The sequence below is a fragment of the Ailuropoda melanoleuca genome, chromosome 11 (assembly GCF_002007445.2).
Source record: "Ailuropoda melanoleuca isolate Jingjing chromosome 11, ASM200744v2, whole genome shotgun sequence".
NCBI lineage: Eukaryota > Metazoa > Chordata > Mammalia > Carnivora > Ursidae > Ailuropoda > Ailuropoda melanoleuca.
In genome coordinates this window covers 157,304-182,224 of record NC_048228.1, presented here as the reverse complement: position 1 = coordinate 182,224, position 24,921 = coordinate 157,304, and the positions used below count along the sequence as shown (strand labels likewise).

At 62.6% G+C, this 24,921-nt stretch overlaps 2 protein-coding genes across 11 annotated transcripts in view; both read right to left on the bottom strand.

Annotated features, from left to right (window-relative positions):
• LOC100471152 (tyrosine-protein phosphatase non-receptor type 11-like) overlaps positions 1-11,171 on the bottom strand; it is an 11,662-nt gene extending 491 nt beyond the window's left edge. Inside the window, 13 exon segments of the mRNA XM_034672022.1 lie at positions 4-123; positions 228-382; positions 1,145-1,276; positions 1,523-1,678; positions 2,080-2,159; positions 2,416-2,512; positions 2,681-2,794; positions 3,015-3,134; positions 3,214-3,271; positions 3,273-3,398; positions 4,094-4,291; positions 5,343-5,465; positions 11,099-11,171. Coding sequence (XP_034527913.1) covers positions 4-123; positions 228-382; positions 1,145-1,276; positions 1,523-1,678; positions 2,080-2,159; positions 2,416-2,512; positions 2,681-2,794; positions 3,015-3,134; positions 3,214-3,271; positions 3,273-3,398; positions 4,094-4,291; positions 5,343-5,465; positions 11,099-11,112 — 1,493 coding nt within the window. The 5' untranslated portion in view covers positions 11,113-11,171.
• A 2,436-nt stretch (positions 11,172-13,607) lies between these two features.
• The window catches only part of AGRN (agrin), a 34,189-nt gene continuing 22,875 nt past the window's right edge, over positions 13,608-24,921 (bottom strand). For 2 of the 10 annotated variants that reach the window (XM_034671206.1, XM_034671202.1), the window contains exons 11-38: positions 24,757-24,862; positions 23,916-24,032; positions 23,669-23,833; positions 23,342-23,485; positions 23,113-23,237; positions 22,930-23,035; positions 22,500-22,832; positions 22,282-22,419; positions 21,715-21,842; positions 21,451-21,565; positions 21,248-21,367; positions 20,762-21,133; positions 20,300-20,492; positions 19,949-20,164; positions 19,269-19,498; positions 19,048-19,182; positions 18,740-18,836; positions 18,467-18,631; positions 18,237-18,348; positions 18,011-18,022; positions 17,686-17,802; positions 17,312-17,513; positions 17,146-17,233; positions 16,923-16,946; positions 16,329-16,361; positions 15,883-16,107; positions 15,289-15,392; positions 13,608-14,919 (exon numbers count right to left, since the gene is read on the bottom strand). In XM_034671206.1, coding sequence (XP_034527097.1) covers positions 14,762-14,919; positions 15,289-15,392; positions 15,883-16,107; positions 16,329-16,361; positions 16,923-16,946; positions 17,146-17,233; positions 17,312-17,513; positions 17,686-17,802; positions 18,011-18,022; positions 18,237-18,348; positions 18,467-18,631; positions 18,740-18,836; positions 19,048-19,182; positions 19,269-19,498; positions 19,949-20,164; positions 20,300-20,492; positions 20,762-21,133; positions 21,248-21,367; positions 21,451-21,565; positions 21,715-21,842; positions 22,282-22,419; positions 22,500-22,832; positions 22,930-23,035; positions 23,113-23,237; positions 23,342-23,485; positions 23,669-23,833; positions 23,916-24,032; positions 24,757-24,862 — 4,080 coding nt within the window. In that variant the 3' untranslated portion in view covers positions 13,608-14,761. The remainder of the gene's footprint in view (positions 14,920-15,288; positions 15,393-15,882; positions 16,108-16,328; positions 16,362-16,922; positions 16,947-17,145; positions 17,234-17,311; positions 17,514-17,685; positions 17,803-18,010; positions 18,023-18,236; positions 18,349-18,466; positions 18,632-18,739; positions 18,837-19,047; positions 19,183-19,268; positions 19,499-19,948; positions 20,165-20,299; positions 20,493-20,761; positions 21,134-21,247; positions 21,368-21,450; positions 21,566-21,714; positions 21,843-22,281; positions 22,420-22,499; positions 22,833-22,929; positions 23,036-23,112; positions 23,238-23,341; positions 23,486-23,668; positions 23,834-23,915; positions 24,033-24,756; positions 24,863-24,921) is intronic. The other 8 variants (XM_034671198.1, XM_019793009.2, XM_034671204.1 and 5 more) reach the window with 8 other exon arrangements.

Below are 24,921 nucleotides of genomic sequence, written 5' to 3'. Positions count from 1 at the left end.
GGCCGGGGGGCCGGGGAGGCTAGACGGGAGGGGCGGGGTCGGCAGGGAGGCTCACCTTGCCTGCGGAGGAGGTCTACCAGGATGTCAATCACGATGAGGGTGCCAGTGCGTCCGATGCCGGCGCTGTGCGGACGGGCCAGGAGCCCCGGGCCGAGTTTAGGGGACGAGGCCGTGGCCCTGCCCCGGGTTGCAGCTGCACTGCGCCCCCACCCCGTCCCCGACCGCACCTGCAGTGCACCACCATGGGGCCGGCCCCCGGCATGCTGCTCTGGGCCCTGTTCACCTCGTCCAGAAAGCCGAGGACGCCGGAGGGCTCGGCCGGGACCCCGTGGTCTGGCCAGCCGAAGTACTGGTAGTGCTTCGCTGTACGCGGTGGCTCCTCCTGGGCAGGGCGGGCTGGTGAGCGTGAGCCGGGCCAGTCTGGGCAGTTCCCAGGTGGGGCCCGGCCGCAGGGTCAGAGTGCAGCTGCTGTGACCCCCAGGGTGAGAGGGGCACAGGGCATGAACTGGGAGGAGGCAGGCAGGGTTTGCCAGAAGGAGTCACCAGCAGGGTCAAAGCCGAGCAGAAGGGGATGGGAGGGAAATATGGGGTTCAGAGCTTGGGGGCTCTCAGAGAGCCCCAGGTGGCTCAGGCCCCTGGGGAAAGGGAGAGGGAGCAAAGGGGTGAGGGAGCAGGTTTCAGGGACAACGGCCTCTATTTGCCGAAAGGCCAAGCGTGAGGGGTCTGCAGGACCCCCAGGTGGTCAGATATAAGAGACAGGGTGGGGGTGGAGGGGACAGGAAGGGATCTGTTCCTGCCACAGAAATAGGCACCACGGGCCTACGAAGGACCTTGCATCTGCTGAGGTGGCCCAGGAAGAGATTAGGGAGGGAGAGGCCATGTGGGTGTGAGGCCACCCTGGAGCCAGGCAAATGGGACCCAGGGCCTAAGGTTGAGAATGCGACCTGCCTATGAGCACCGGCCAGCAGAGCCCAGGCCAGGACTGTGCCCACTGGGTTAAGGGACATGAATAGCATCAAGGCCAGTGGGATTGGATGGAGCCACGTGGGTAGGGGTGGGGGGGGGTCTCCCAGCACAGACCTGAGGACTTCCTGAATACTGGAAGTCTTGTGGCCCTGCATGTCTTGTGGCCTTCTGGGCTCACCTGATCTGGCCGCCACACCTGCAGTTCCCGCACACAGTAACCCTGAGCCTGGTACTCAGCCAAGTTGCAAATACGGACGTGGCCATATTCTTGGCAGCCATGCAGCTCTGGCCAATACCGGAAACATTTGTTCTGGGAGAGAGGGTGCATTGCATCAGCTGTGCTGGAGGACCACCAGCACCCTTGCCCCTGTGCCCCGTGGGGACACACCCATGCACACGCATACACAGGGGCTTTCCAGAGTCCTCCCCACAACACACACCCACACTCCCCCACGGCATCTCGAAGTCTGAAGGAGAAACAAGACTGGGCCAGCCACCAGCACACAGTCCACATGAGCACATGGTGGGGAGGGGGCTGTCAAGCCCGAGCTCCTACCTGGCCTCGCTCCACCTCCCTTGTGGCCATGACAATGACTCGTGTGTCCTCCTGGTGCACCATTGCCCAGAAGGCAGCTGCTGTGGTTTGCAGACAGCCCTGGGTGGCGATGTACACCTTGCCCCATCCATGACCTGGCTTCTCCTCTGGATCACTCTGTAAGGGGGTGGGGGCCAGGTGTCCACCGTTTCCAGGATTTGAAGTGACAGAGGACAATGCAGGTCTACGCAAATGATGTGCAAAGCAGCACCAGGTGGCTCACACAGCCCTTCTTGCCCTAGGCTAGGGAGCAGCTGAGGACCCATATTTAGTCCAGCCCTCTCTGAGGACTCCTTGGAAACCACCACAGCCCCTCTCCCCCAGCTACGTCTACTGTCCTGCCAGGGTCCATGGATCATGGGGGCACCTGGATCTTCTTGGGCTGCCAGCAGGAGCTCCAGGTTCATAACAGGGGGATAGGGTGACGGGTGTGTGGCCAGACACGGCTCAAGACGTCCCGTCTGGTCCATGCCAGGCGATGCATGCAGCCGGCCACACACGCCTGCTTGCACACGCACCCTGACGTAGTTCGCGTTGATGCAGTTGGCTCCGGGCACGCTGTCATCCACATCATGCAGAATGACACGGGTGGTATCAACTGGGAAGGGGAAGACGCTGCTCAGGTCTCCAGGGGAGAGGGAGGAAAAAGTGGACTTCACCTGCCTCCTTGCCCGCGGACCCCATGGTGAGCAAGATGAGGGAGGAAGGGCCCTGAACGCGCGAAAGGGCAAGTCAGACCGGCGGCAGGACACAACACCCTGTCTCTACCTCCACGGGGCCCCTCCTTGCCAGGTGGGCCCCACAGGGAACGGATGGGGCCCTGCTCCCCAACACGCCCCCAGCCTGGCCCTCACAGGGAAGGATGTTCTTGTAGCGATTCTTGGGCTTGTTCTCCAACCGCTGTCCCTCCTTCCGTGGGTACAGGAGCCGACATTCCTGCTGCTGCAGCATCTGATGGGGCGGAGGGGGGCGAAAGCTCCAGCCTGTTGTCCCACCCTTCCCCAGAGCCTTCGAGGACTGTCCTACCTCCCCTAAACCTCACCCCTCTGCTGGCCCTCGCCCCAGCCCCAAAGGACGGGAGTCTGTGGGAGGGTGAACAGTGGCAAGGGGGGTGGGCACCTCGAATTCTTCCCAGAAGCCCTGCTTGGCTTTTTCGCCGGCATCAGTGGCCCTGTTGAGCTCTTGTACTCGGCTCTCGATGCTTGCGGCACTGATCCTTGTGGCCTTGAGGGGCTGGCCGGGAGAGGTCTGTGTCCACACTTAGCAGGGTCCAGCAGACCCCACAGCACCTTCCCCCAGGGGCAGCTACCCTGACCCCACACCATTTCCCGAGGCCACCCTGCCCCAGCACTGCCTAGCACCCTTTTCCCTGGGTCCCGATGTGCCCTGGGCCGTCCCCACCGTGGGGGTGAAGCTCACTCTGGATCCCAAGCGTCATGTGCCCCAGGCATACCTGCTTGAGATGCAGCACAGTCCCCGACCTCTCCACCATGGGGTTCCTTTTGTAGCATTCCACCAGGTCTGCGAGGGTGTCGAACTGTTCCCCACCTCCCACATCATACTTCCCATCTGGCTGTGGGGGCGGCAATGAGGGGCCTGGCCGCGGCCCGCCTCCCCTGAGCCACACCCCCATCCCCGCTGCCACCTCCCACCTGGAAGTGGATCATGACGTGTGTGACCCGTGGCCGGTGGTCTGCCTTGTCTGGCTGCTGTGTGAGCAGACAGCACAAAGTCCCCAGGTTTGCTCTGACTCTCCCGCACCAGGAAGGTACCCGGACGTCCTTTTTCCATCAGCAGCTGCTCGGCCTCCTTGCCAGACAGGTGCTCATGGTACCACCTGGCCCAGGGTGGTGGGGGTTGGGGTGGGGAGCCCAGGTGAGACTGGGGGCCATGGCCTGGCCAGGTGAGGGGACACAGACCCACATGCAGCCAGAAGGCTCCAAGACAAGACACAGACACAGAGAGACAAATGGACCCCCAGATCTCAACAGCCCAGGCAGTACCCTCACCCAGGCCAGCCTCAGTCTGCCCTGCCCAACTCTCTGACTCTCCCCCTTCCCAAGAGCAGGCCGGCTGGAGGCAAGACAAGTGGGCCCTGCAGGGCCAAGGTGGCCACTAGGTGGCAGTCTGGTCCCCAGCAAGGAGGGCCCGGGGCCACCTTCGCAGACCAGACCCACAACCCCTCCCTGGCAAATGCAGCTTCTTCAGGTCTCAGCACTGCAGGTAGGGAAACTGAGGCCGGAGGAAACTGCTCACCAGAGTCACCAGGCAGGAGGGTAGGTATAAGACTGGCTGCAGGGCTCCGCTGCACACTTTCGCCCCTGTGGCCAGTGCCCTGGACCTAGAGGAAATGAGGCCCCAAACCCTGGGGAGGGGGGCATGCAGGACACTCCCTCCACTTGGCTGCAGCTGTGCCCAAGCCTGACCCCGAGCCATGGAGGGCCAAGGAAACCCAGAGGCCACGCCCAATCGCCCCGCTCCCTTGGACACCTGCACGCACATGGTCACAAACCCGTAGGTTCTGCTGCTCACCGCTCAGCTGTGGGGTCCTGGCAGCCCAGTGGGTGCTGGAGCTCAACGGGGGCCCCGCTGCGCTCACGGAGCAGTCCCCCGCGCTGGCCTGTGTAGTGCTGCACCAGCTCGGCCAGCGCTGCGAACTTCTCCCCCCCGGAGAGATTGTAGTAGTCGCCGGTGTTCTGGATCTTGATGTGGGCCACCTCATCCCGGCGTCTGGAAGGCAGACGCACTAGTCGCTGTGGGGGGGGGGGAGCTGCTCCCACCACCCCCTCCTTCCCATCACCGCCCTCAGCTTCCAGAAGAGGCCCTGAGCTTTTCCTGCCCTGACGTCTCTGCCTCTGCCGTTCCCCTTCCCTATCAGCCAGTGTGCGAGCCCCACCCCCACCGCTCCCCCTGTGAAGTCGGCACCGGGCTTGCAGACTACAGGTCGGACTCCCCCTCGTCCTGGAGGCAGATGCCAAAGCACACCTCCATGATGGGCTCTGCCTCCCCCCAGACCACCTGCCTGGGAGCTCCTGATGACGGGGGACAGGCCCTCAAGCTAGTTTCCCCAGGCCTCACTGCATGGGAAGCTATCGGGAAAGCCCCAGGAGAGGACCTCGGTCTCTCCAGTGTGAGAAAAGTCCATCCTGAGAGCTAAGCTCAGTCCCACCTGCTGCCTCAGGTTTAGTAGAGAGACTGGAAAGATCTCTATTGGAAGCCCCTCCCCAGATCACCACTCTTTCTCACAGACTGAGCCCTTTCCGTCTAGGGCCGGTGCACGTCTGCCTGTCTACTTGCTGGTTGCAGCCCCTCCCCATTCCTCCTTCCCACAGAATGGCCCTTTCATGGCCTCCAGCCAGACCCCCAGTGGGCAGCAACCCCAGGAGATGGGATCCTAATGACAGCCATTGAGGCCCCCTGTCCAGCACACCAGACTCCTCAGAGGGCAGGAGGGAGGTCCTGCCAACTCCCTACCTCACTGAGCCCTTCCTGAGCCCTTCTAAATGATTCCCTCCTGCCTAGAAGCCACCTGGTCTGGAATGCCAGATTTCCACCCACCTGTGCCAACCTGTTGGCTTCCCACACCCCACAAAACCCTGATTCTTGGATGTCCAACCCCCAGCGGGGATCCTCACTTCCCAGGACAATGCCCAACACCCCTCTAGGAAGACGGGGGAGACCAATCCCCACCTGTCCCCAGCTCAGGGTGTTCAAATCCCTTGCCCCCTAGAGTCTCAGGCCTGTTCACACCTGGCTGCAGCACCCACCCCCCTCCGCCCACCTGACGGACAGTGTGAAGCCCCCTGGGCAGCTCTTGCTGGGTCTCGCCAGGAAGCCCCCATGCCGGCCCCCGGACAGGGGCAGCTTCCCAGCCTCAGCTCCGCTGATGTTGGTGTGAAACCACCTGGAATGAGGACCAAGAGTCAGCAATCCCAGGGAGCTGGGATGACACTGAGCATACTCTAGGCCCCCCACCCAAAGTCCCGGCCCACACCCAACCTCCACCCACGGAGCCTGTCGTGGGCCCCATGCCGACAGCCTGCCACGGGCAGTGACCACTGGATCTGAGGTCTGTGGGGAACGAGGTGGGGCCATGGGGTGCCAGGGACACAGACGAGCAGAAACTTTCCTACAGCTGGGGGGTGGGTGGGGGTGAGTAGGACAGACACCCTCCAGCATACCCCCCCAGCCACCAAACTCTGTGCCTGGTCCCTCCGGCCCCGCCAGGGATCGCAGCTTGGCCAGAGGGGCTCGCGGTGCCCAGGCTCACCCGGGGTCTCCTTCCCACCCTCAGAGCCCTGTCAGCAGACCCTGTCAGTTCTACCCCTCCTGGCGTGGTATCGGCCACCAGCTTCTCCCATGGGGCACGTGCTGCAAGCCCAGGGACCCTTCCCCCGTAACGCGTTAGTCACTTAGCCCTCCCGGAGCATGAGCAGGGCCTGCAGTCTCAGGTGTACGTTCCACCCGGACCACTCTCCCCAGCCCCGGCTCTGCACCCACGTGAGTGCATTCACCACGGAGCCGTTGTGCTAGCTGTTCTCTGTGCCCCTGGCCCACATTCATATGGCTGGGAGACCCCTCTCGCTTCTCATTCTTTATCCCTTATTAATTTTTCTTCATAGTATTTGTCACCACCTCGACACATATGCTATGTTATAGGCTTATGGTCTATTTCCCACTCAAGGATTTAAGCTCCAAAGGGCAGAAGCTGTTCTGGTAGTGCAGTATCCCAGGGACGGGAGCAGTGCCTGGGTGTTAATGAATATACCTGAATTAAGAAGTGAATGAATAGGGGCACCTGGGTGGCTCAGTCGGTGAGCTTCTGACTCTTGATTTTGGCTCAGGTCGTGATCTCAGGGTTGTGAGATTGAACCCAGCATCGGGCTCCCTGCTCAGTGCGGAGTCTGCTGGAGATTTTCTCTCTCCCTCTGCCCCTCCTCCCACCTGTGCTCGTGCTCTCTAAAATAAATCGATAGAATCTTAAACAAAAAATGAACGGATAAGTAAATGGATGGTGGGGGTTCAGGTGGACGGGTGGGCTGCCCCTGAGAGGATGGCCAGGGTGGCTGGCAGGTTCTGCCAACTGTGGGGCTTGATACAGGCTCAGTCCTGTTGCTGAAGGACTGGGGGGGGGGGCTGCAAGCTAAGAGGGACTGCAAGCCTGCCTCTGCCCCCAGCCCTGCCTCCCTGGGACTGTCCTCCTTCACAGCCTCCCTCATGAGGTGGGGGACAGCCCCACGTTCCCAGAGGGACCGGCCAGGAGGGCCCTCACTCAGGGCTGTGCACAAGCCAACGTCCAAGATCATAACTGCTGGGTTCTTTACCCTAGTAGCTTTTCTTTCCGCTATTAGGGCAGGAATTTCTGGCCCAGGTTTAAATTTGACCCAAGAGATAGGAGCAAGGATGATCCTGCCTTGTAGAGATCTTTCTAGAATGGAAATCAGATGGCGTGTCTAACGCCACCTGGGCGCTTCTCCCTCCGGGTCCTTCTCTTCCTTCCGGCCTCCTTTTGCCCCAGGCCTTCAGCGCCTGTCCTTTCTCCTCCGCCTGTCCATCCATGCTCACAGTCTGTATCTGCGTGTCCAACACAGCAGCCTTTAGCATGCGGGAAATGTGAATGTAAATGAGCTAAAATTCAACAAAATCAAAGCCCAGTTCCTTGGCCACACGGCCACATTTTACTGCTGAGAGCCACGTGTGGCTAGCAGACTGCTGACAGTGCAGGTAGGAAACATTTCCATCACCACAGAAAGTTCTGGTCTGCGCTGGCCTACGCTGCCCGTCCTTGCCTGAGCGCTCACAGATCTGTTTCCCTCCGCCCTCCAGCCCCACAGAGACCTCTGCTCTCAGGCGGCTCATCTGTCTCCAGGGCCTGCAGCCAGGCCTCTGTCCCCAGCAGCATCTGACTGACCCAGGTGGCATGGCTCCACTCAGCTGTTCTCCAGAATTCCACACTCGCCTGGTTTTCTGCTTCACCTGGTCAGGATCCTTTGCTGGGCCCCCTCTTTCTGACCTCTCAATGTCAGAACTCCTCATCTGTGCGGGGCATGTGTCTACGCGTCCATGTGCCTTCCACTCCTCTAGCCTCACCTGGGATCTGCGCCTCAAACTCAGAGATACTTCTCTTCTTGGCACCTCTATTTGGAAAGCTAACAACATTTCTATCTTAACATTTGCAAAATTTAGAACTCCTGGCCATGCCCAGAAAGCCCTGCTCTTTTACCGGGTCCCCACTCAGTGAAGGGGGCCACCACTCACGCATACCTCAGGTCACCAGCCTGTAGCCCCTTGGTGCTCTCTTTTCCAGCAACCTTGTGTCCCTTCCAAATGCACCCAGAACCAACCCGTCTTCCTGGGCATGGCTCACATTCCCTGCATCTCCCTGCAGCCCCACGGATGCCCCTACCGTGTTAACAGCCCATAGACACATACATACTTTTGTGTTTGTCACTCTGTGTCTTCACTGCGGGCAGGCTCAGATCTGACCTTGATGGCTCCCCAGGGTCCACGTGTTGATTCAGGGAGGACTGGAAGCTCAGACGACCTGCCCGGGGCCAGCCAGCCCAAGCACCATGCCTGTACACACTTTCCCTGGGGGAACCAGGGACACCGCTATCCAGGCGTTTCCTGGGCATGTTCTGAGCCTAGTGTGTTGAGCTCTCTCCCATGCTGGCTTGTAGGGGAGCCAGACCTGGGGGCAATTTTTGGTTGAGCGGTCCAGCAGGTGAGGCTGCCGGGGAAGGCTTCCTAGACTCCAGAGGCGGTCACAGGAGAGTAGGCAAGGCCACCAAGAAAAGGGCAATGGCTTTGTGCTGTCTTTGGACCCATGATGAGACAGTGTGGTGCAGGGGTGCGTGTGGGGGGAGTGGAACCCAGAAGAAAGCTTCTAACCCCCCCTCCACCACGGGCCACCTACTCTGCTGAACCACATCCTGTGCCCAGAGGTCCCCTCCCCCCCACCCAGCCCCAGTAGCCTCAGATTCCAGTTCAAGATGGGCAATGCCTAGAGTGTGGGGGCATTGCCTAGAGTGTGGGGGTAGAGGGTGGAGGCCCAGAATCAAAGCCACAGAGAGGGGTGAAGGGCACCTTGTTGTCCTTTCAGGGACTCTCAATCATACTTTCCATCCCCCTCTCTTCCCCACAAACTGCCACTGGGTCTATCAGGTGGAAATCTCCAGGGGTGGGGCATCCTGAGACGTGGCAGCCACTAATACCACCGCCCTCCAGAATCCCAGGCTGACGCAGGACCTCACATCCCCCCAACCAGGCCTGGAGGTGGAGCTGAGTGCCCAGCAGGCCAGTGAGGCTTGCTGCCCCTCGCTGAGTGGGTGGGAGGAGGTAGGGAGGTTACAAGTCCCCATCTCCAATCCCCACACCCCCTCTGTGCCAGGGCCCAGGGTCACCTCTGTGCCAAAGAACTCCCCGCTCTGTGATGGGTCAATGACTCAGCTCTGCCTTGGGAACATGGCCTTGCAGTCCCAGGGAAGGGAGGCATACCCTGTTGGGAGCCCAGTATGCCCTGTTCACCCCAACAGGGCTCCTAACAGGTCTCAAGGCCTGGGCCCTTCAAGGCCCAACTGAACCCAGTCAATGCTCAGGAGCCCAGGATTAGCCCAGGCCACCTAACCAATCAGCCTGAACCCGTACTGGCCACCGACTGGCCTAGTTCCCTGTGTGGCCTTGCTCCAACCCTGGAACTCTGGAAGACACACGAATGGCCTGTCAACATGCCTACATCCATGATACAGGGGCTGGACACTCCTGCAGGGCAGACACTGTCATGATGGTGGGGAATCCACAGGCCAGTGGAGAAGGGTTCCAGGTTGGAATTCCAGGCCCGAGGACCCTAGAGCACAGGCAGTGTCCTTCTCCATCTCCCTGCCCCCCAGGCCCCAGGCCCTGACCCTTCTGGCCTACGAGGAAACTAAACCAAGGTCCACCCTGTCTATGTAGAACCAGATTAACCAGAGATACACATTCCTCTCCAACCCCCGGAACAGAGGGTGAGCCTGAAGGGGTCCGCATGCCCACACCCCCCATGGGATCCAGCCCCCTCCCAGGCATCAGTATCAGTGCACCTGCACCCAGCCCTTCCCCACAGTGCTGGGGCTCCTAGGTGAGCAGTGTTGATGGAAGTGCCCACTGACCCACAACCAGGGGACCACAGGAAGGGGACAGGAGGTGGGGGTGGACACAGGGGGTAGACTTTACTGCCCAGGCCTCCTAGGGGTGTGGGCCAGAGGAGTGACAGTCCAGCTGGTCATCGGAGAGGGGCTGGCGAGGGCGGGCAGAGCCCCACCCGGGGCTTTCCCAGGCTGGAGCTAGGTCACATGCGCAGGGCACAGACATGGCTCCTCTGAGCACCAGAACTTGCCTGGGGGACGATTAAGAGTGAGGCTGAGGGGAGTCTGAAGGGTCATTCCAACCAGACCTCATAACCCCCTCCTCCCTGAATTTTGGCCATCACAGACGCGTTCCTGAGATCCCACTGATTTCCGCTATTCCTGAGCTAAGAAGGTCTGTGACCTTGGCGGACGCCATTGTGCCTAGTTGCTTCCTCACTACATCCCTCCTAGGGATCCTGGGACCCTCATCACTGAGGTGCTGCTGGAGGGAGATGGGGGGAGGCAGGGGTGGGTCTCGGCCTGGGGCTAAGGACCTTGCTCCTTGGGTCCAGAGACCCCCTGTGGACCCCGAAGACTAGACCTTGTCCAGCCCCTCAGTGATCTAGGAAGTCACTCAGGGTCATAGCGTGATGCCCCCTGTGACCTCCGGCCTCGCCCAGCCCCCAGTGATATATGTCTCACACCTGTGTGACCGCCCACGGTCTTCCACATGCATGCTAGAGTCTGAGCTCACACATGTGTGTGCACATACCCAGAGAGCAGGGATCCAGCAGGAAGGGCAGGAAGGCCCAGTTCCTGTGACACTTCCCATTTTCCCTCTCCATGGAGGCAGGAAGCTGGCTTGACCTGCAGCTGCCTAGGCCCTCACACACCTACCAGGGAGCTGCCCCCTAAATCTGGCGCTTAAGGTCTGGAGGAAAGATGAGCCCATCTAGAGAGGGCTGGTCCTTGCAGTTAGGCAGGGTCAAGGGACCAAGACAAGAGCAGAGAAGACTAGACCCTGCAGGACCCCTCAGGGCTCCTGCCCTGCCTCACCCCACAGCTGGCAGAACACAAATTAGGGGCCAGAAGGGAGCCTGCTAGGAGTCCAGGGGAGGGAGGGTAGGAGGGTCTGACTTTGTCCTGACACCTGCCGCCCATTCTAGGCTCCAGCCACTTCCACCCACCACCTGCAGGGCATATTCTGTTTCCCAGGGTTTGGGTCCATCTGACCTCCACCCAGGCCACCCCCCACCCCTCACCGCCTGGGTGAGGGCCTGGGACCCTGGCGTCAGGCCCTGGCTGTGGAGAGAGGTCTGTGCCAGGAGGTCGGGCCTGGGGGCACGTCTCGGCGCTACCCGTCGGTGCCCGTCGGGCCCGAAGCACATCTCCAGGGGTCGCGGAGTCCAGCCAGCTAGCGGCCCTGGCTCACCTGCGCGAGGTCATGTCTGCTCCGCGCTGGGCGCTTGGCCGGTCCAGGCGGCCGCGCCCTCGGGCCACTTCGAGAAGGCCCCGCCCCCGAGGGCCCCGCCCACGCAGAGCCCCGCCCACGCAAAGCCCGGTCCCGGAGGTTCCTTAAAGGCGCCGTGTCCACACGTCTCGCCACCGCATGGAAGTCGAGGCATAAAAGCAACACTTTTCGAGGGCGCCAAACTTCTGAACCACGGGATTCACGCGGGCGTCCCGGGCTCAGAGGGCGAGGGCGCGGGGCGGCCGGGACCGAGTGGCCCCCAGCCTGGCCGACCGCCTCCGCACAGGGGCGCGCGAATGTGATAAAGGGCTCATCGGTCCCACCCCCCGCGTGTCCCAGAGCCCGCAGGCGTTTCCCGCACGCCTCCTTGACGGGAAGGGGGCGGTGCGGGGCTGCGCTCCCTTCGCCGGGGGGTGGGGATTCGGAGCTGGAGGAGGAGACCCCTGAGGGCAGAGGTGGGAGGATGTGTGGGGACCAGGTAACCACCTCTTACTCTTTCTACCTTGGGGGGCTTCTCTCCTTTCCTCTCCACCTCTGCCGCCCCCGCTGGACGGTCGGCTCCCTAAGCCATGCCGACACCCCCTTCGCCTTTGCTCCTGCTACATCCGCCCCCCATCTGCTTGTTTCCTGTCCCCCACTGGCCGAACCACCTTTCATAAGCCATCGCTGGGCAGCAGCACCTAATTCATCTGGGCTCTCAACCTTGACAGCCCCCGTTAGGAACCTCAGGGCCCTCTCCTGTCCAGCTCGTCTCTACCCCCTTTCCAGGAGTGGTGCACCGAGCAAGGCATGGAACCTTCTCCTGAAGCTTCCAGCCCCGGAGCCCAGATCCCCAGCCACCGCTCACCCACTCACCCAGGTCACCTCACCTAGCCACCTGAGGGCCCTGAGCCTCAGTGGCAATTGCCCTGGGAGCCTCCTCCTTCTGGAAGCATCAACTCCCAGACACTCCTGGTCCTCCCGGCCCCACTGGCCCACCTCCTCCTTAACCCCCCAGCGTGAAAGCCTCTTCTCCCCTCACTTGACTCCCAGAGCAACCCACCTGCTCCCTTATGTTCAGCGTCCCCTCCACCTGGTACTACATGGCTTCCTGGCCTCCGTCCAGTTGGCTCTCAGCTCCTCAAGCCCAGCCCCTCCAGATGCATTAGGGTAGTACCCACCCAGGTGCTCCAGTGCCTTCATCAGTGCCCCACCCTCCAGCCCAGCACAGGCCTATCCGCTCTGCTCCAAAATCCTCTCTTCCCTTCATCAGTACTTGCGCCCCAGCATGTCCTACACAGCAGGAACTCTTCTCGTGAAGTCTGACCGACTCTGGCTCAAACCCCTCCAGCTCTTCAGACAGAACCCCAGCCTAGCCAGGCCTCATGAGGTGCGCCTTGCCCTCTCCACCTGCTCCTACCACCCTGTCCGCTTGTCCTGCCCCCTGCCCCCTGCCCCAGGGCCTCCAGCTGTTTGGGCTGGGCCTGCACTTCCTCTTTCTGCTCAGAGCACCTTCCGTTCAGCCACAGGGCCCTTGCACCCATGTGCCCACCATACCTCCTGCCCCACCTCAGGCCTTCACATCCTGGCTCCAGCAACTTGCTTACCCTCAGGTCTGGGTCTGAGGACCAGGTTTTCCTGGAGCCTCAGGCTAGTCCTGCCCCTTGTGCTCGCATCATCCCCTGTTTATCCCTCCTTAGCACCTCCCCCATCCCCAGCGCCTGACAGCTGACTGGCATACAGCATCCATTCCACACACATCTTCTGAACCAACAAGTTGAAGAAGAATGGATGAAAATGGGAATGCTTATGGGCTAACAGGTCACCCAGGTGCTGAGTGTATGGGTATTTTTGTTTTCTTATATTCATTTTCTTTTCTATTAACAACAACAACAAAAAAGAACACAATCATCCTTTATAAAAGTCAGGAGTTCCAGGGAGGAGGCCACTCAGCTCTCCCTTCTTCCCCTGTTCCTTGTTAGAGGCCCACAGGGCTGGTCGGTCACAGCTCCATGGGACCGACCCATCTCAGGACTTCCTGCTTCGGGTCTCCCAGCAGAGCCAACAGTCGCCCTCCCACCCTACCCCCTACCTACCCTGCCCCCCAACCCCCTGCCCTTAGTACCATATGCCCACTCTCCTCACAGCCCTTCCCATCCTGTGCTCACGTACAGATGTGGAAGACGTGTGCAAACGTGCACGTGCACTCATAGGGGTTGCTGTCTGCAAGGCTGGTCACCTCCAAGGCCACCTGGTGTGCTGGCTTATGGGCCCCACCCCCATGCATAACAGTGTGGGCTCTGTGAAAAGCAGCCCTACACCCCAGTACAAGGCCCTTTTCTGCATCCAGAGCATCCTAAGGGAGCCCGGAGCCTGTGCTGTATCACAAACTTGAACAAGAAGCCACGGGAGAGGAGCCAGCCAGGTGGGTAGTCCCTGGGCCAGGCAGGGCTCGGCGGTGCTGTTCAGTGTGGACAGATGCCAGCACCTCTTTTAAAGTGTTCAGACTTTATTTCACGGTGATTGACACACAGACACAGACTGGAGTTAGTAACATGACATATGGGACTCCCTCCAGCCTTTGGGCTCAATGGCCCATTCCCAGCTGTTGGGAGGGTTAGGGCTGCCACCCCCACAGGAGGGCAGGTGTGTGTGTGTGTGAGGACAGGTGGGATGGGGCGAAATATTGCAGTTTTCTCTCCTGCCTCTACACCCACCCGTTGGCCTTGGTCTTGGACGATGACACCCCTCACACCAGAACCAGACAGAGTTTGCTGTATGGTGTGCTCAGCTGCCCTTGGGCCAGGACAGGAAGGGTGATGGCCCGTCACCCCAGGTGTCAAATAAAATCAATGCATAAAGGCTGGTGGTCAGGCCCGGACATCCATCCTTGAGAGGGGGATGTCAGCCGCCCAAGCAAGCAGGCAGCGGCCATCAGCCACATCACAGAGCAGCCCTGCTCCCTCTCAGGACTCCTAATGAGACCTGGGGTATCAGGGAGGACACAGCTATGTCCAGGGTGGCTGGGTAGACAGGCAGGGCTAGCTAAGGGTCAAGGTGCCCTGACAAGGTCTGGGCCTGGCCTCTGTTCTCCAGCACTCTGGGATGGGTGGACATGTTTGAAGGGAGGGGTACAGTATAGCCCCAACAGTAACATTGCTTCTAAGTCACAGTATTGGCACAGGAGGCCTGGGAGGGGCCAGTCTGGGCTCGAGGCTAGCCCTGGCCTACAGCACATGCAGAGAGCAGCTCAAGTGGGAACCTAGAAAGGCCCTTAGGGCTTGCATGAAGGAAGGGCCCCCTCCAGCCCCAGCAGTGCCTTCCCGCTCCGGGGACACAGGCCCAGCACAGGTGGACACACGGGGGAGGCACGGCAAGAGGGGCCGAGACATGGTGGCCCAAGGTGGAGGGGCACATCCTGAGGCTGTCGCTGGAGTCAAGCCCTCCATGCTGCCTGCGCCGTCTCCCCCTGCAAGTTCCGCAACACACAGTTTGTCTCTGTAGCTTGTCTGTTTGGACGGTAGGGAGGCCAGTCCAGCAGTCCCTCTGGCCAACACATAGGCAAGAAAACCATATCAAAAAAGCAATGAGTTTACAAAAATAGAAAATAATGACAACAGGGTGGGTGGTGGGCTGTGGTGTGTCTCATGGGGCGGCACAGGGCCGAAGCTCTGGCTTGGTGACAGCATCCTCCAGCAGGTGCAGCGGGCGCCGACCCACCACCACGTCCCGTAGGCAGCCCACAAAGCCTGTGCCGTAGGCCTTGGGCAGGGCCTGGCCCATGGGCAGCTTCTCCAGGCCACCTGCAGGAAGACAGAAGGAAGGCCACCCGGTTGTGACTCAGGGATGGGCAGTCTGGGGCACTAGCCAGCAGATAGACCATGGGTACTTGAAAGACCAAGTGAGTTACCAGAGGCCTGTCAGTGCCCTGAGGGGAGGGGGGACCCCATGACCAGGAGACATGCTCCAGCCTCCTGGCCCCACAATCACCCAGGGAACTGCAGCGCCTAAGACAGGAGGGGACAGGGCCCTACCCTGGCCAGTTGGTCTGCTGTCCTGGACAGGGTGACTCAGGTGGCACTCTCGGTTTGCAGCCCCAGGGGATGAGGTCTGTCCCTCAGGGATTCTGAGACCCTTGGGTACCCCTCCCCGGCCTCCCTGCAAACACTCACCCAACCATAGGGCTCCATCTGTGTCTAGCTGCGTGGCACCCAGCGGGGAAGAGCCAGTCACGGGGGCCTCGTTGCCCACCTGAAGGGAACCTTCCCTCTGTTCCCTGGGGGTGTGGTGGGGTGAGGCCATCATCAGGCAGTTCCAGAGGGCACACCTGCCACCCCCAGATCCTGAGCCCCACATCCATCTCTCCTGGAAGTCCCGCCCTGGGGCCCACCACCATCACCCCCCGGGGCCCAGAACAAGGTGGCACTGATCCCCAGGAGAGCACCTGGTGGCTAGGGCAGGGGGCCTCATGTGGGTTAAACTTTGCTGTAGGGGATGGCCAGGCTCTGACCCTATGGACAGGTCTCCGAATAGCATCCGGGCAGAGCAAGGACTCCCTTTTCAGATCAGGGCATCCCTGGCCATAACTGCTTTTCCTTTGTCCTCTTGTCCCTCCCCCATCACTGGCAGTAGCCTCTGGCTGGGCACTTAGCCCTGCCCCCACCTCAAACCTGGGCCTTAGCTGCAAGTGGCCGGGCACGCCCTGGCTGGGCAAGTCCAGGCACCACCCGCCGCTATTCTTGGTGTGCCCTGGGCTTCCCGCTGACCTGTGTGCCCTGACCCGCAACCAGCGGTTGGTGTTGACCGGCACGGTGGAGCGTAGCACCACGGGCTGGGAGCCCAAGTCATAGGTCAGCTGCAGGCGCCCGTCCACAATGGCCAGCGCGATGTAGTCAGCCCGCTCCGTGGCCTTGCCGCCCCACAGCACCAACCCCTGTGTGGCCTCCGTACGCAGGCTCAGCTCAAAGTGGTTGCTCTGCAAGGCCTTCTCACTGCAGGGCAGAGAGCTGGTCAGGGCCTCCCGGAGGGCAGCCAGGGATGGGGTGTGGGAGGTGGGAGGGCAAGGGCCGTGACGGCAGCTGTGATGAGACCTGGGGAGACTGGATGGGCAGGAGGGTGGACACCCACATGGGACCCATAGGCCGAGAGATGGATGGTAGGAGGTGGGACCAGACAGGCAGACACAAGCGGGGATTGGGGTGCCACTGCTCACCTGGGAAGGGCCCCGGAATCCGGAGCATCAGGACTTAGAAGCCGGAAGAGAGGGGAAGCAGGTGAGCAGGGGACAGACAGGCTGTAGTGTAGGGTCGGAGGGTGGGGGTACCTGGCCGCCCTTCCCCATGTCCCCTTTCCAGCAATGGAGAGTGAGAGAGCAAGCACCCACGGAAGAGACACGGGACCCCGGGGCAGGGCCGGGGCAATGATGTGTGTACAGACAGGGCTGTGGGCATGACCCAGGCCAAGTGCAGAGAGCAAGAGGCGAGGCTGAGGGCTCACCTGCCCCTGGATGTCTGAACACACGTGTGCACGTGATGTACACGCTCACGCACAGAGGTGTGTGTATGCGCACGCTCAGACACGCGTGCACACTATGCTGGTGCCTGTGTCGAGAGCAGGGGCTGCAGGGGTGGATGGGGTGGCGACTCCCCTCCACCAAGCCAGGAAACTAGGCCGTACACAGCACAAACCCGCTAACCCCTTCTCCTCCACCGGGATGAGGGTCTCGCCCTCCGTGGGGGGGGGGAGGCTTGGCAGCGCTGCGTGATGAGGGGCTGAGGGCGGGGGCGGGGGCCAAGGTGCTACTTACGCGGGGATCTCATTGGTCAGTTCGCTTGGAAACAAAGAGACAGAGGTGGTGAGAAGGAAGGAGGGGGAGGAGGGTGGTGGGCGGCCGAGCCCAGTGGATGCCGGCCTTCCCCTCCTGGCCACAAAACGGAGGGTGGGTGTGGGGGGCCCGGCGTGCATGCACAGATAGGACCGGACAGACGGCAGAGGGCAGAGGGGTGCCCAGCTCCCGGGTGGCACGTTACCTCTCAGTTACGGCATTGAGGTACTCAATGTAGGTTTGTCCGTCGAAGGCCAGGGCGTCCACATCCCCTGCCGACTTCTCAATCAGCCCTGCGAGAGAGTCAGGTGAGGGCTGCCCCGGGTGGGCTCCCCCCATCCAGCCTCAGCCGCGTACTGGGCAGCGCTCACCCTTCTCACCCTTCTCGCAGTGAAGCCCCGAGAAGCCCCCAGGACACAGGCACTCATAGGAGGCCTCCCGAGGGAGGCAGGAGGCCCCATTGAGGCACGGGTGGCCTGAGGCCTGGGTACAAGGGTGGTGGGCAAAAGATGAGACATCCACGGACCGCATCACGTGCTCCTGGGTCAGCAGCTGGTGGCCTTTCAAGGAGACCTGGGGGTGTAAGAGGTAGAGAACCTCTGTCCCGCCTGCTGTCCTCCCTACCACGGCAGCCCCCATACCAGGACAGAGGCTCCTGCGGAATGGGCCCTTCCCCAAGACTCCACCACCCCTACCACTGCAGACAGCCCCCTGCTGGGATGGGCCCCACCCCTGCCCCAGGTACCAGCTGGATGACGCCGTCGAAGCCGGAGGACACCGCGGCTGCCCGGGCCAGCTTGCTGAAGTCAGGCACCCCTCCGACGTAGAGAGGCTCCTTCAGATTCAGGACAGTGTGTGGCACCTGGGGGGAGACGCTGGGTGAGGGGCTGTGGAGCCTGCCCCCTGGGCAGAGACGAGGACACCGGGCCCCAGATCAGCAGCCCACCCCCTTGCCCACCAGCCTGTCGAAGAGGTGGCGTTAGTCACACAGACAGGGCTGACGTGGAGACTTAGTGGGGCAGGAGCTAGCCTAGAAGATGAACGAGTAGGATGGGAGCAGAGACCAGTACCTTGCGGGATTTCTGACGTCCGCAGAGCAGGGTGGGGGTTGCAGAGCAAGGGCCAGAGAGCAGCGGGGGCAGAGAGAAGACAGACAGAGGCACAGGACAGACGGGGGAGAAAACAGTTCAGTGAGAGCCAGCTGTGGGGTGGGGGCTGCCGTGCCTCCCAGGAGGAGAGGGAGGGGCAACGAGGCAGGGGAGTTGGTGGGAGGCCCCCAGCCTCGGGGACACTCACCGGAGACTCGCCCAGCACGCGGGGCCCATCACTGACACGCATGGCGCCCTTGCGGCCATTGCGCTCCAGTGAGACCCTGGTCCAGGTGTCCAGGGCCACAGGCTCCTTGCTCCTGGTAGGAGGGGTACCGTGAGCAGGCTCTGGGCCCTGCCAGTCTGCCCACCCAGGAGCCCAAGTGACACCGCCAAGTGTCCCCGGCCTCACCCCCACGCCCATACGCGAGGGCGCACCTGATGACCGCTGCCCCCTTGCCCAGGTCATAGCGGAACTCCAGGAAGCGGTCATGCAACGCCAGGGACACGAAGTCCCCCTTGCCGTCTGTCTTCTGCCCGTCATAGAAGAGCAGACCGCTGGGGCCACGCGCCAAGAACACCACCTCCAGTGCCATCTTCTCCCTGGGGTCAGGTGGGGTCAGATGGGGGCATCTCAATGGCCCTTTACCCTGCAGTCTGGACAGGGGCTGGGGGGATGCTTCCCTCATCCGCGCCTTCTGGCCTACTGACCCTAGGTCCCGCTCGAAGGTATGCAAGCCTTTCAGCTCCAGGTAGGAGAAGCCGTTGAAGTCAGCCAGGAAGGGCCGGGAATAATCCCGCTCGGAGACTGTGGAGGACAAGACAGCAGTCACACGGGGGGCCAGGCCCACCCCTGGGGCTCCCTGTAACTCCACTGATCTGCGAGCCCCAGGCCTAACGCAAGCCCTAACACTAGCCTGAACCCCGATCCTGACCCCAACCAGAACCCACACCCTCATGCTTAACCCTAACCGTCTCATACCACCTTCCTCCTTGCGCTGACAGCCCAATGCCCCCACCTGTCTGGCAGATGGCGCCCCCTCGTCCCTGGGGGCATTCACACTTGGCCTCCCCGTCAGGCAACACGCGGCAGGGGGCTGCCCCATGGCAGGGGTTCGGCTCACAGGGGTTCTTGTCATCACTACAGGTTGGACCTGGAAGGAGACACGATGGGGTCCCACGCCCACAGAAGCACGGGCATGCCCCCTGCCCCAGAGCCCAGACCAGGCTCCATCCTCACCAAAGCGGCCAGATGGGCACTGACAGTGGAACATGCCAGCCTCCAGGGCCTGGCATGGGGCCCCGCCAAGGCAGGGGTTCGGCAGGCAGGGGTGGTCCCCGCACTCGCCCACCCCAGAGCTTTGCGTAACAGCCTCCTGCCAGCTGCTGAGCTCCAACCGCTGGTTATTGACGTCCAGTAGGCGGATGCAGCCCCTGAGGCCAACATGGATGGAGGTCCTTTCGAGCACCCTGCCACCGGGAGGAGGGTCAGGCATCAGAGGCCAGAGACCAAAGGCACCCTCTCTCACAGCCAACTGTGACACCGCACCCCCAACCAGCCAGGATCGGGGCTGCTCCCTATCCCCGTCCCCACTTCTGGTGCTCCCAGGATGGCCAGGCCCACAAACAGGACAGAATCGAGAAGTGGGTTGAGGGTCAAGGCTCAGGACTGAAGGTCAGGGCCGGCCCAGCCCGTCCGTGGTGGTAACACGGCAGCCTGGGGCTCAGGGATGCCACCCAGGGGACAGAATCAGGATTAGTATCAGATCAGGGGCACTGCCATCACCCACGCTGATCCTTCCACCCACTTTGCTATTCGCAGGTCGCTTGGGCCTCCTGGATACCGCCCGTAAGAGTCAGGGGTCAGGACCAAGGTCAGGGGCCCAGGGTCAGGGGTGCCCCACCCTCCTTGGTGCTCACACGGAAGCCTGGTCCGCCGGGACGCCGCCCACAAAGAGGTCTGTGTCCAGGTTGAGACCATCGGTACCACTGGGGCTGTGGCCCAGAACGGGGTTCTCGCCATCCACCGAGAGCGTACCTCGGCGCCAGTGCCGAGACAGCTCCACGCGATGCCAGCGGCCGGGCTGTACAGGCACGGAGCTGGTCAGTACTGCGGGCCCTGACCCGGTGTCAAACCTGGGGGGGTGGGAGCAGGCACTCAGGACGGCCGAAAGGGGCCAGGACCACTGCTCAGCCTCAGCCTCCCGTCCTCAGTCCTCAGCCGCTTTGACTCCATTCCTGACCTCGGCCCGGGCTGCCCTGCCCACGCACCTGAGCTGCACGCGGCCCCCCAGCAGCGTCAGTGCCAGGAAGTCCTTGCCCTGGGCGTTCCCGTTATAGAGCAGCAGGCCCTGTGGCTCCAGCGCCCGGAACTCCAGCGCCAGGCGCAGTGTGTGGTAGGCACGGAGGGTGGGGAAGGCCAGGAAGGAGTGGGCCCCGAAGGCTGGCACAGAGGGGTGCAGCGCTGCAGGGAGACAGGGAGGGACCCGCTGGAGGGGCACAGAGGACCCCGGCCCGCTCAGTGTCTCCTCCAGCCTGAAAGCCCCAGCCCCGAATCCCCAACCCGGCCCTGGCCTCCGCTCTGGGGCAGGGAATTCAGCCTGCCCCTCGTCCCAACCACCCGGGCCCCTCTGCCTAGTCCCCAGCTCTCGACCATGGCGTGGCCCGGCCCGGCCCCAACCCTCGCCCCCCACATCTGCCTCCCCACCTCTCTCCGGCACGGATGACCTTTACCCTTCTCACAGACGGCACCCTCCCTGCCCACTGGGCAGCTGCAGGTGAAGCTGCCTCCAGAGTCCTGGTCCTGGCAGGTGCCCCCGTGGAGGCAGGGCTGGGAGTCACAGGGCTTTGGTGGCTGCTGGGTGCCTGGGGGCAAGGGCCGGCGTCCAGGCACACGACGGGGGGCAGTGGTAGGGGGCTGGCGTGTGGTGGGCAGGGCTGTGGTCCTGCCAACAGGCCGGCTCGTGTGACTGGGGTAGCGGGCCCGCTGGGTCACAGCAGAAGGCAGGTGGGCTACAGTGGTGGCTCTGGCCGTGGCTGCGGCGGGTGTGGCTCCTGTGGCGGCCCCCATGAAGGACGCGGGAAACCAGTCTGAGGGTAGAGGGGCTGTCAGGACGGACAGAAAGCAGGGCACGGGGAAGGCCAGCAGGGGCAAGCGTCCTGTGGGTAGCAGGGGAGGGGACAGGCGCGCTGCAGCACTTGGCCAGACTGGGCACTCACCGAAGTCCATAATGCATACGTGCTCCTGCAGCGGCCGTCTTACCCCCAGGGACCGGCGCCTGGACGCCTGTATCTGCCGGAGCAGGGCCTGGGCCACGTCAGACGCCCTAAAGGTTGTGGCTGAGGAGGAGAGGGCATGGAGCGTGGGACAGCCCGCACAGACACCCACTGCCTCCTGCGAGGGCCGGGCCCCGGGGACTTACCAGGGTCGAAGTGCACGTCCACAATGGCTCGGACGGAGCTGCCAGGCCCCAAGTCCCGCAGGCGGACACTTCGGAAGTCCTTCTTAACATCCGAGTTCCGGAAGAGGTCATCCAGCTGTGGGTGGGCGGCGGGGGAGGGCTCTGGGGAGCTGCCCAGCCCTGGTCGTCAGGCCCTCCCACTCCAGCGCCTCTCTGGGTGTGTCCTGGGAGGGAAGCTACTGGCTGGGCGGGGCTGCACCCCTGCCCCACAGGCCCTGCACGTACCGTGTTCTCGATGCTTCTAGCGGTCTCCCCAAAAAGCTCTGACTTGGGGTCGGCCATCTCCGGCGTGTAGAACAGCTCTTGCCCCTCGACCCCCTCAAGCTCCAGTACGCCCTGGAACACCTTGGTGGCTGTGGGGGAGGGGGCAGTGAGGCCCTGCCTGGCACCCACCTGGCCTCGGGGTGGGCCACGGGCACAGGCCCCAGCAGCAAGCCACACTGGGTGCAGGAGGTTAGTCAGATGGTCATGAGGTTAGTGGGGTCTCGGGGCAGGGCTGGCATCCGTTACCGGGCAGACTTCTTGGAGCAGTGCTCCAGGCCGGCTTGCAACAGGAAAGACAAGTTAGCCGCAGGGTCCTGGGCACCCACGTGTGTGTGGGGGCCAAGACCACACGTGTGCAGCCTATGCTGAATCCCCAAGACCACGCCCGTGTGTGTGCCAAAATCAGAAGACGGTAAACCCTGAGTGCCCACCTGCTGGGCAGGCCTCCTGCCTGGGAGGGGAGACAGCGTTCCTGGCCGCGTCCAGGCCACCGTCACGCTCCACCCCAGCCCCTGGCTCCCCACTCACCAGGACAGTTCGAACCCTCTGTGTCCAGCGAGGGCGTCTTGCCATCCGAGCAGCAGCCCAAAGGCGAGTTGTAGCACGAAGCCCTCTCCATGGGGGGCCCAGGGGTCACAGCACTGCCACCTTCGGGAGGCTCGAGTCCTGGGGAGGTAAAGTCTAAGCCTGGCCCCAGAGGTAGCCCTCCTGGGTCCTGTCCCCCACATCCCTGAGCCCATGCTCACCCCCTGAGCCGGTCCCACTGGCCTCCAGGTCACCACTCAGTCCCTCATCGCCGCTCCCATCGGCACTGCCAGATTCAGCAAAGGCGGATGTGGTAAGGCTGGCTGCCGTGGCCGGGGCTGTGGGGGGCGTGGTCAGCATGGGCCTCGGGGTAGTCCTGGGGATGCTGGCAGCGCTCCAAGGTCCTGGCGAGGGTCGAGGAGTGGGCTGGCTCTGAGGGGTGCTGCTGGGAGCCAGGGGGAGGGCGCTGGGGGGGGATGGCAGTGCCTTGCTCACGTTGAGCCCCGACGTGGCCACGGGTATAGACGTTGGGCGGGCGCCAGGAGCAACAGCATCTGCAGGAGGAACAGAGTCTGAGTGGACGGCCAGGGCAGGCAGTCAGCCCGGAGTCAGGCCTTCTTGGTCAGTGCGGGGGCGGTGGGGGGGCCTCACCCTGGCACGGGCCAAGGCTCTGGATGGAGATGGCCAAGCCCTGGCGACAGGCGATGGTCCTCAGCTGGCACTCGTTGCCGTAGGTCACTCCATCCGACCCACAGACCTGGGGGCACAGGGCAAGGATGCTGCGGGGGAGGTCCCTCCCCATGCCCACCACCGTCTGCATGCCCCAGCCCTCACCTTGGTAGCAGTGGCCTCCGGACAGGTCGATGTGGGACACACGCAGCGTGCAGAGCCAGCCTCCTCCACGCAGGATGCCCCAAACTCACAGCGCATCTCAGCACACGTCTCAGGAGCCAAGGAGTCTGGGGGCAGACAGGGGGACCCTGCTGGCTCAGGGGGCCTCGCTCCTAGGACGGCCCCACCCCTAGCACGGGGAGCCAAGGTCAGCGCCAGCCTTGGCTCTCACCTGTTTCACAGCCACCAGGGCCCAGGGCGTGGCCATCTGGACACTGCCCGCACTTGGGTCCGGCCACCCCAGGCTTACATGAGCACAGCCCGGTCATCTGCTCACAGTCATCTCGCACAGCGCCCCGGGGGTCACAGCTGCAGGCTGGGAGGTAGGGGGAAGAAACTGAGGTCTGCGCCTGGTCTCCCCACTGGCTCCAGAGCCTGGCCCACTTCCTGCCTGGTGTGGGTCAGGCCAGGGTCTGAGCAGGTGAGACAAGGAGCACAGTGACAAGATGGACGGGCTGGAGTGCTCGGCTGGGGACTGACCATTGCCCCTGTCACTCACGGGTGCAGCCGCTCCGGCCATCGGTGACAATGCCACGGAAGTTCCAGAAGCCAGGCTCACAGCGGTCACACTTGAGGCCCCCGACCCCCGGGCGGCAGGAGCACTGACCCGTGGCTGGGTCACAGGTGCCACTGTAGGAGCCATGTGGGTTGCAATGGCAGGAGCCTGCAAGGCCAGGGCAGGATACGGTTACTGTGGCTACGTGGCTCCACCTGGCTGTGGGTTGGGGCTGGGCTTGAGTACTCACTGGGGCAGCCAGCCAGGCCCACGCCCCGGGCCGCAGTGATGTTGTCCTGGCAGCAGCCATAGGGGGTCTGGGTGCAGTGCGGGGGAACCGCAGGTGGCAGCGGGGCCAAGGTGGGGCCTGCAGGGAGGGGCAGAGGGCTCAGACGACACTCACTGCCACATGTCCACCTTGGGCCTGGCCATTCCACCTTAACCTCCCCTGGCTGTCACCACTCAGCCCTCCTGAGGCCACCTCCCACCAGGACTGGGGTCCCTGGAGCTCAGGTTACAGGTGAGGACCCCACACCATTTATAAAAACACACCTGTACCCATAGTACCAAAAACATGCGGAACATGCAAAGATCATGAACGTGCAGCCACGTACACACAACCAGAACCAGGTATGTTTTTACGAACTGGCACACATACAAAAACGTGCATGTACTCACATTTACCCATGTTCCTCCCAAGCGCACATCAAACACACCCATACAGACACACACGTGTGTGCGTGCGTAAGCTCACACGCGCCCACGAGCACTTGCGCACGCATGAAAGTATAGTAAATGCCACGTGTTTACTGGGTCCCCACCACTCTCCCCCGGGGACAAAGAGCATGTCCAGACGGCAGGCCTCGCTCGCGCGCCCCCTCCCGGCATGGAGCCCGGTCTGGCGCACAGCAGGCTCCTGCGGACCGAGGGGCACTTGTACCCACACGCTGCGACTGCGCAAACATGGGTGCCCCCCAGCACTGCGCCCCTCGACCCCTGACGTGCATGCACGCCCTCACGGCACACACACCTCTGAACGTGTGCACGCAGGAGCACGAGGGCCACTGCAAGACGCACGCACGGACACTCACCCCGGCAGGCTCCCTGCGCTGTGACGTACAGTTCTCGCTGCGACTCGCACCTGGCCTTCTTCAGCTCACACTCAGTGCCATAGGTGACCCCATCTGAGCCGCAGACCTGGAGGGGTGGTGTCAGCGTGGGTGGCTACAGCCACTGCCTCGCTGCCTGCCCAGAGC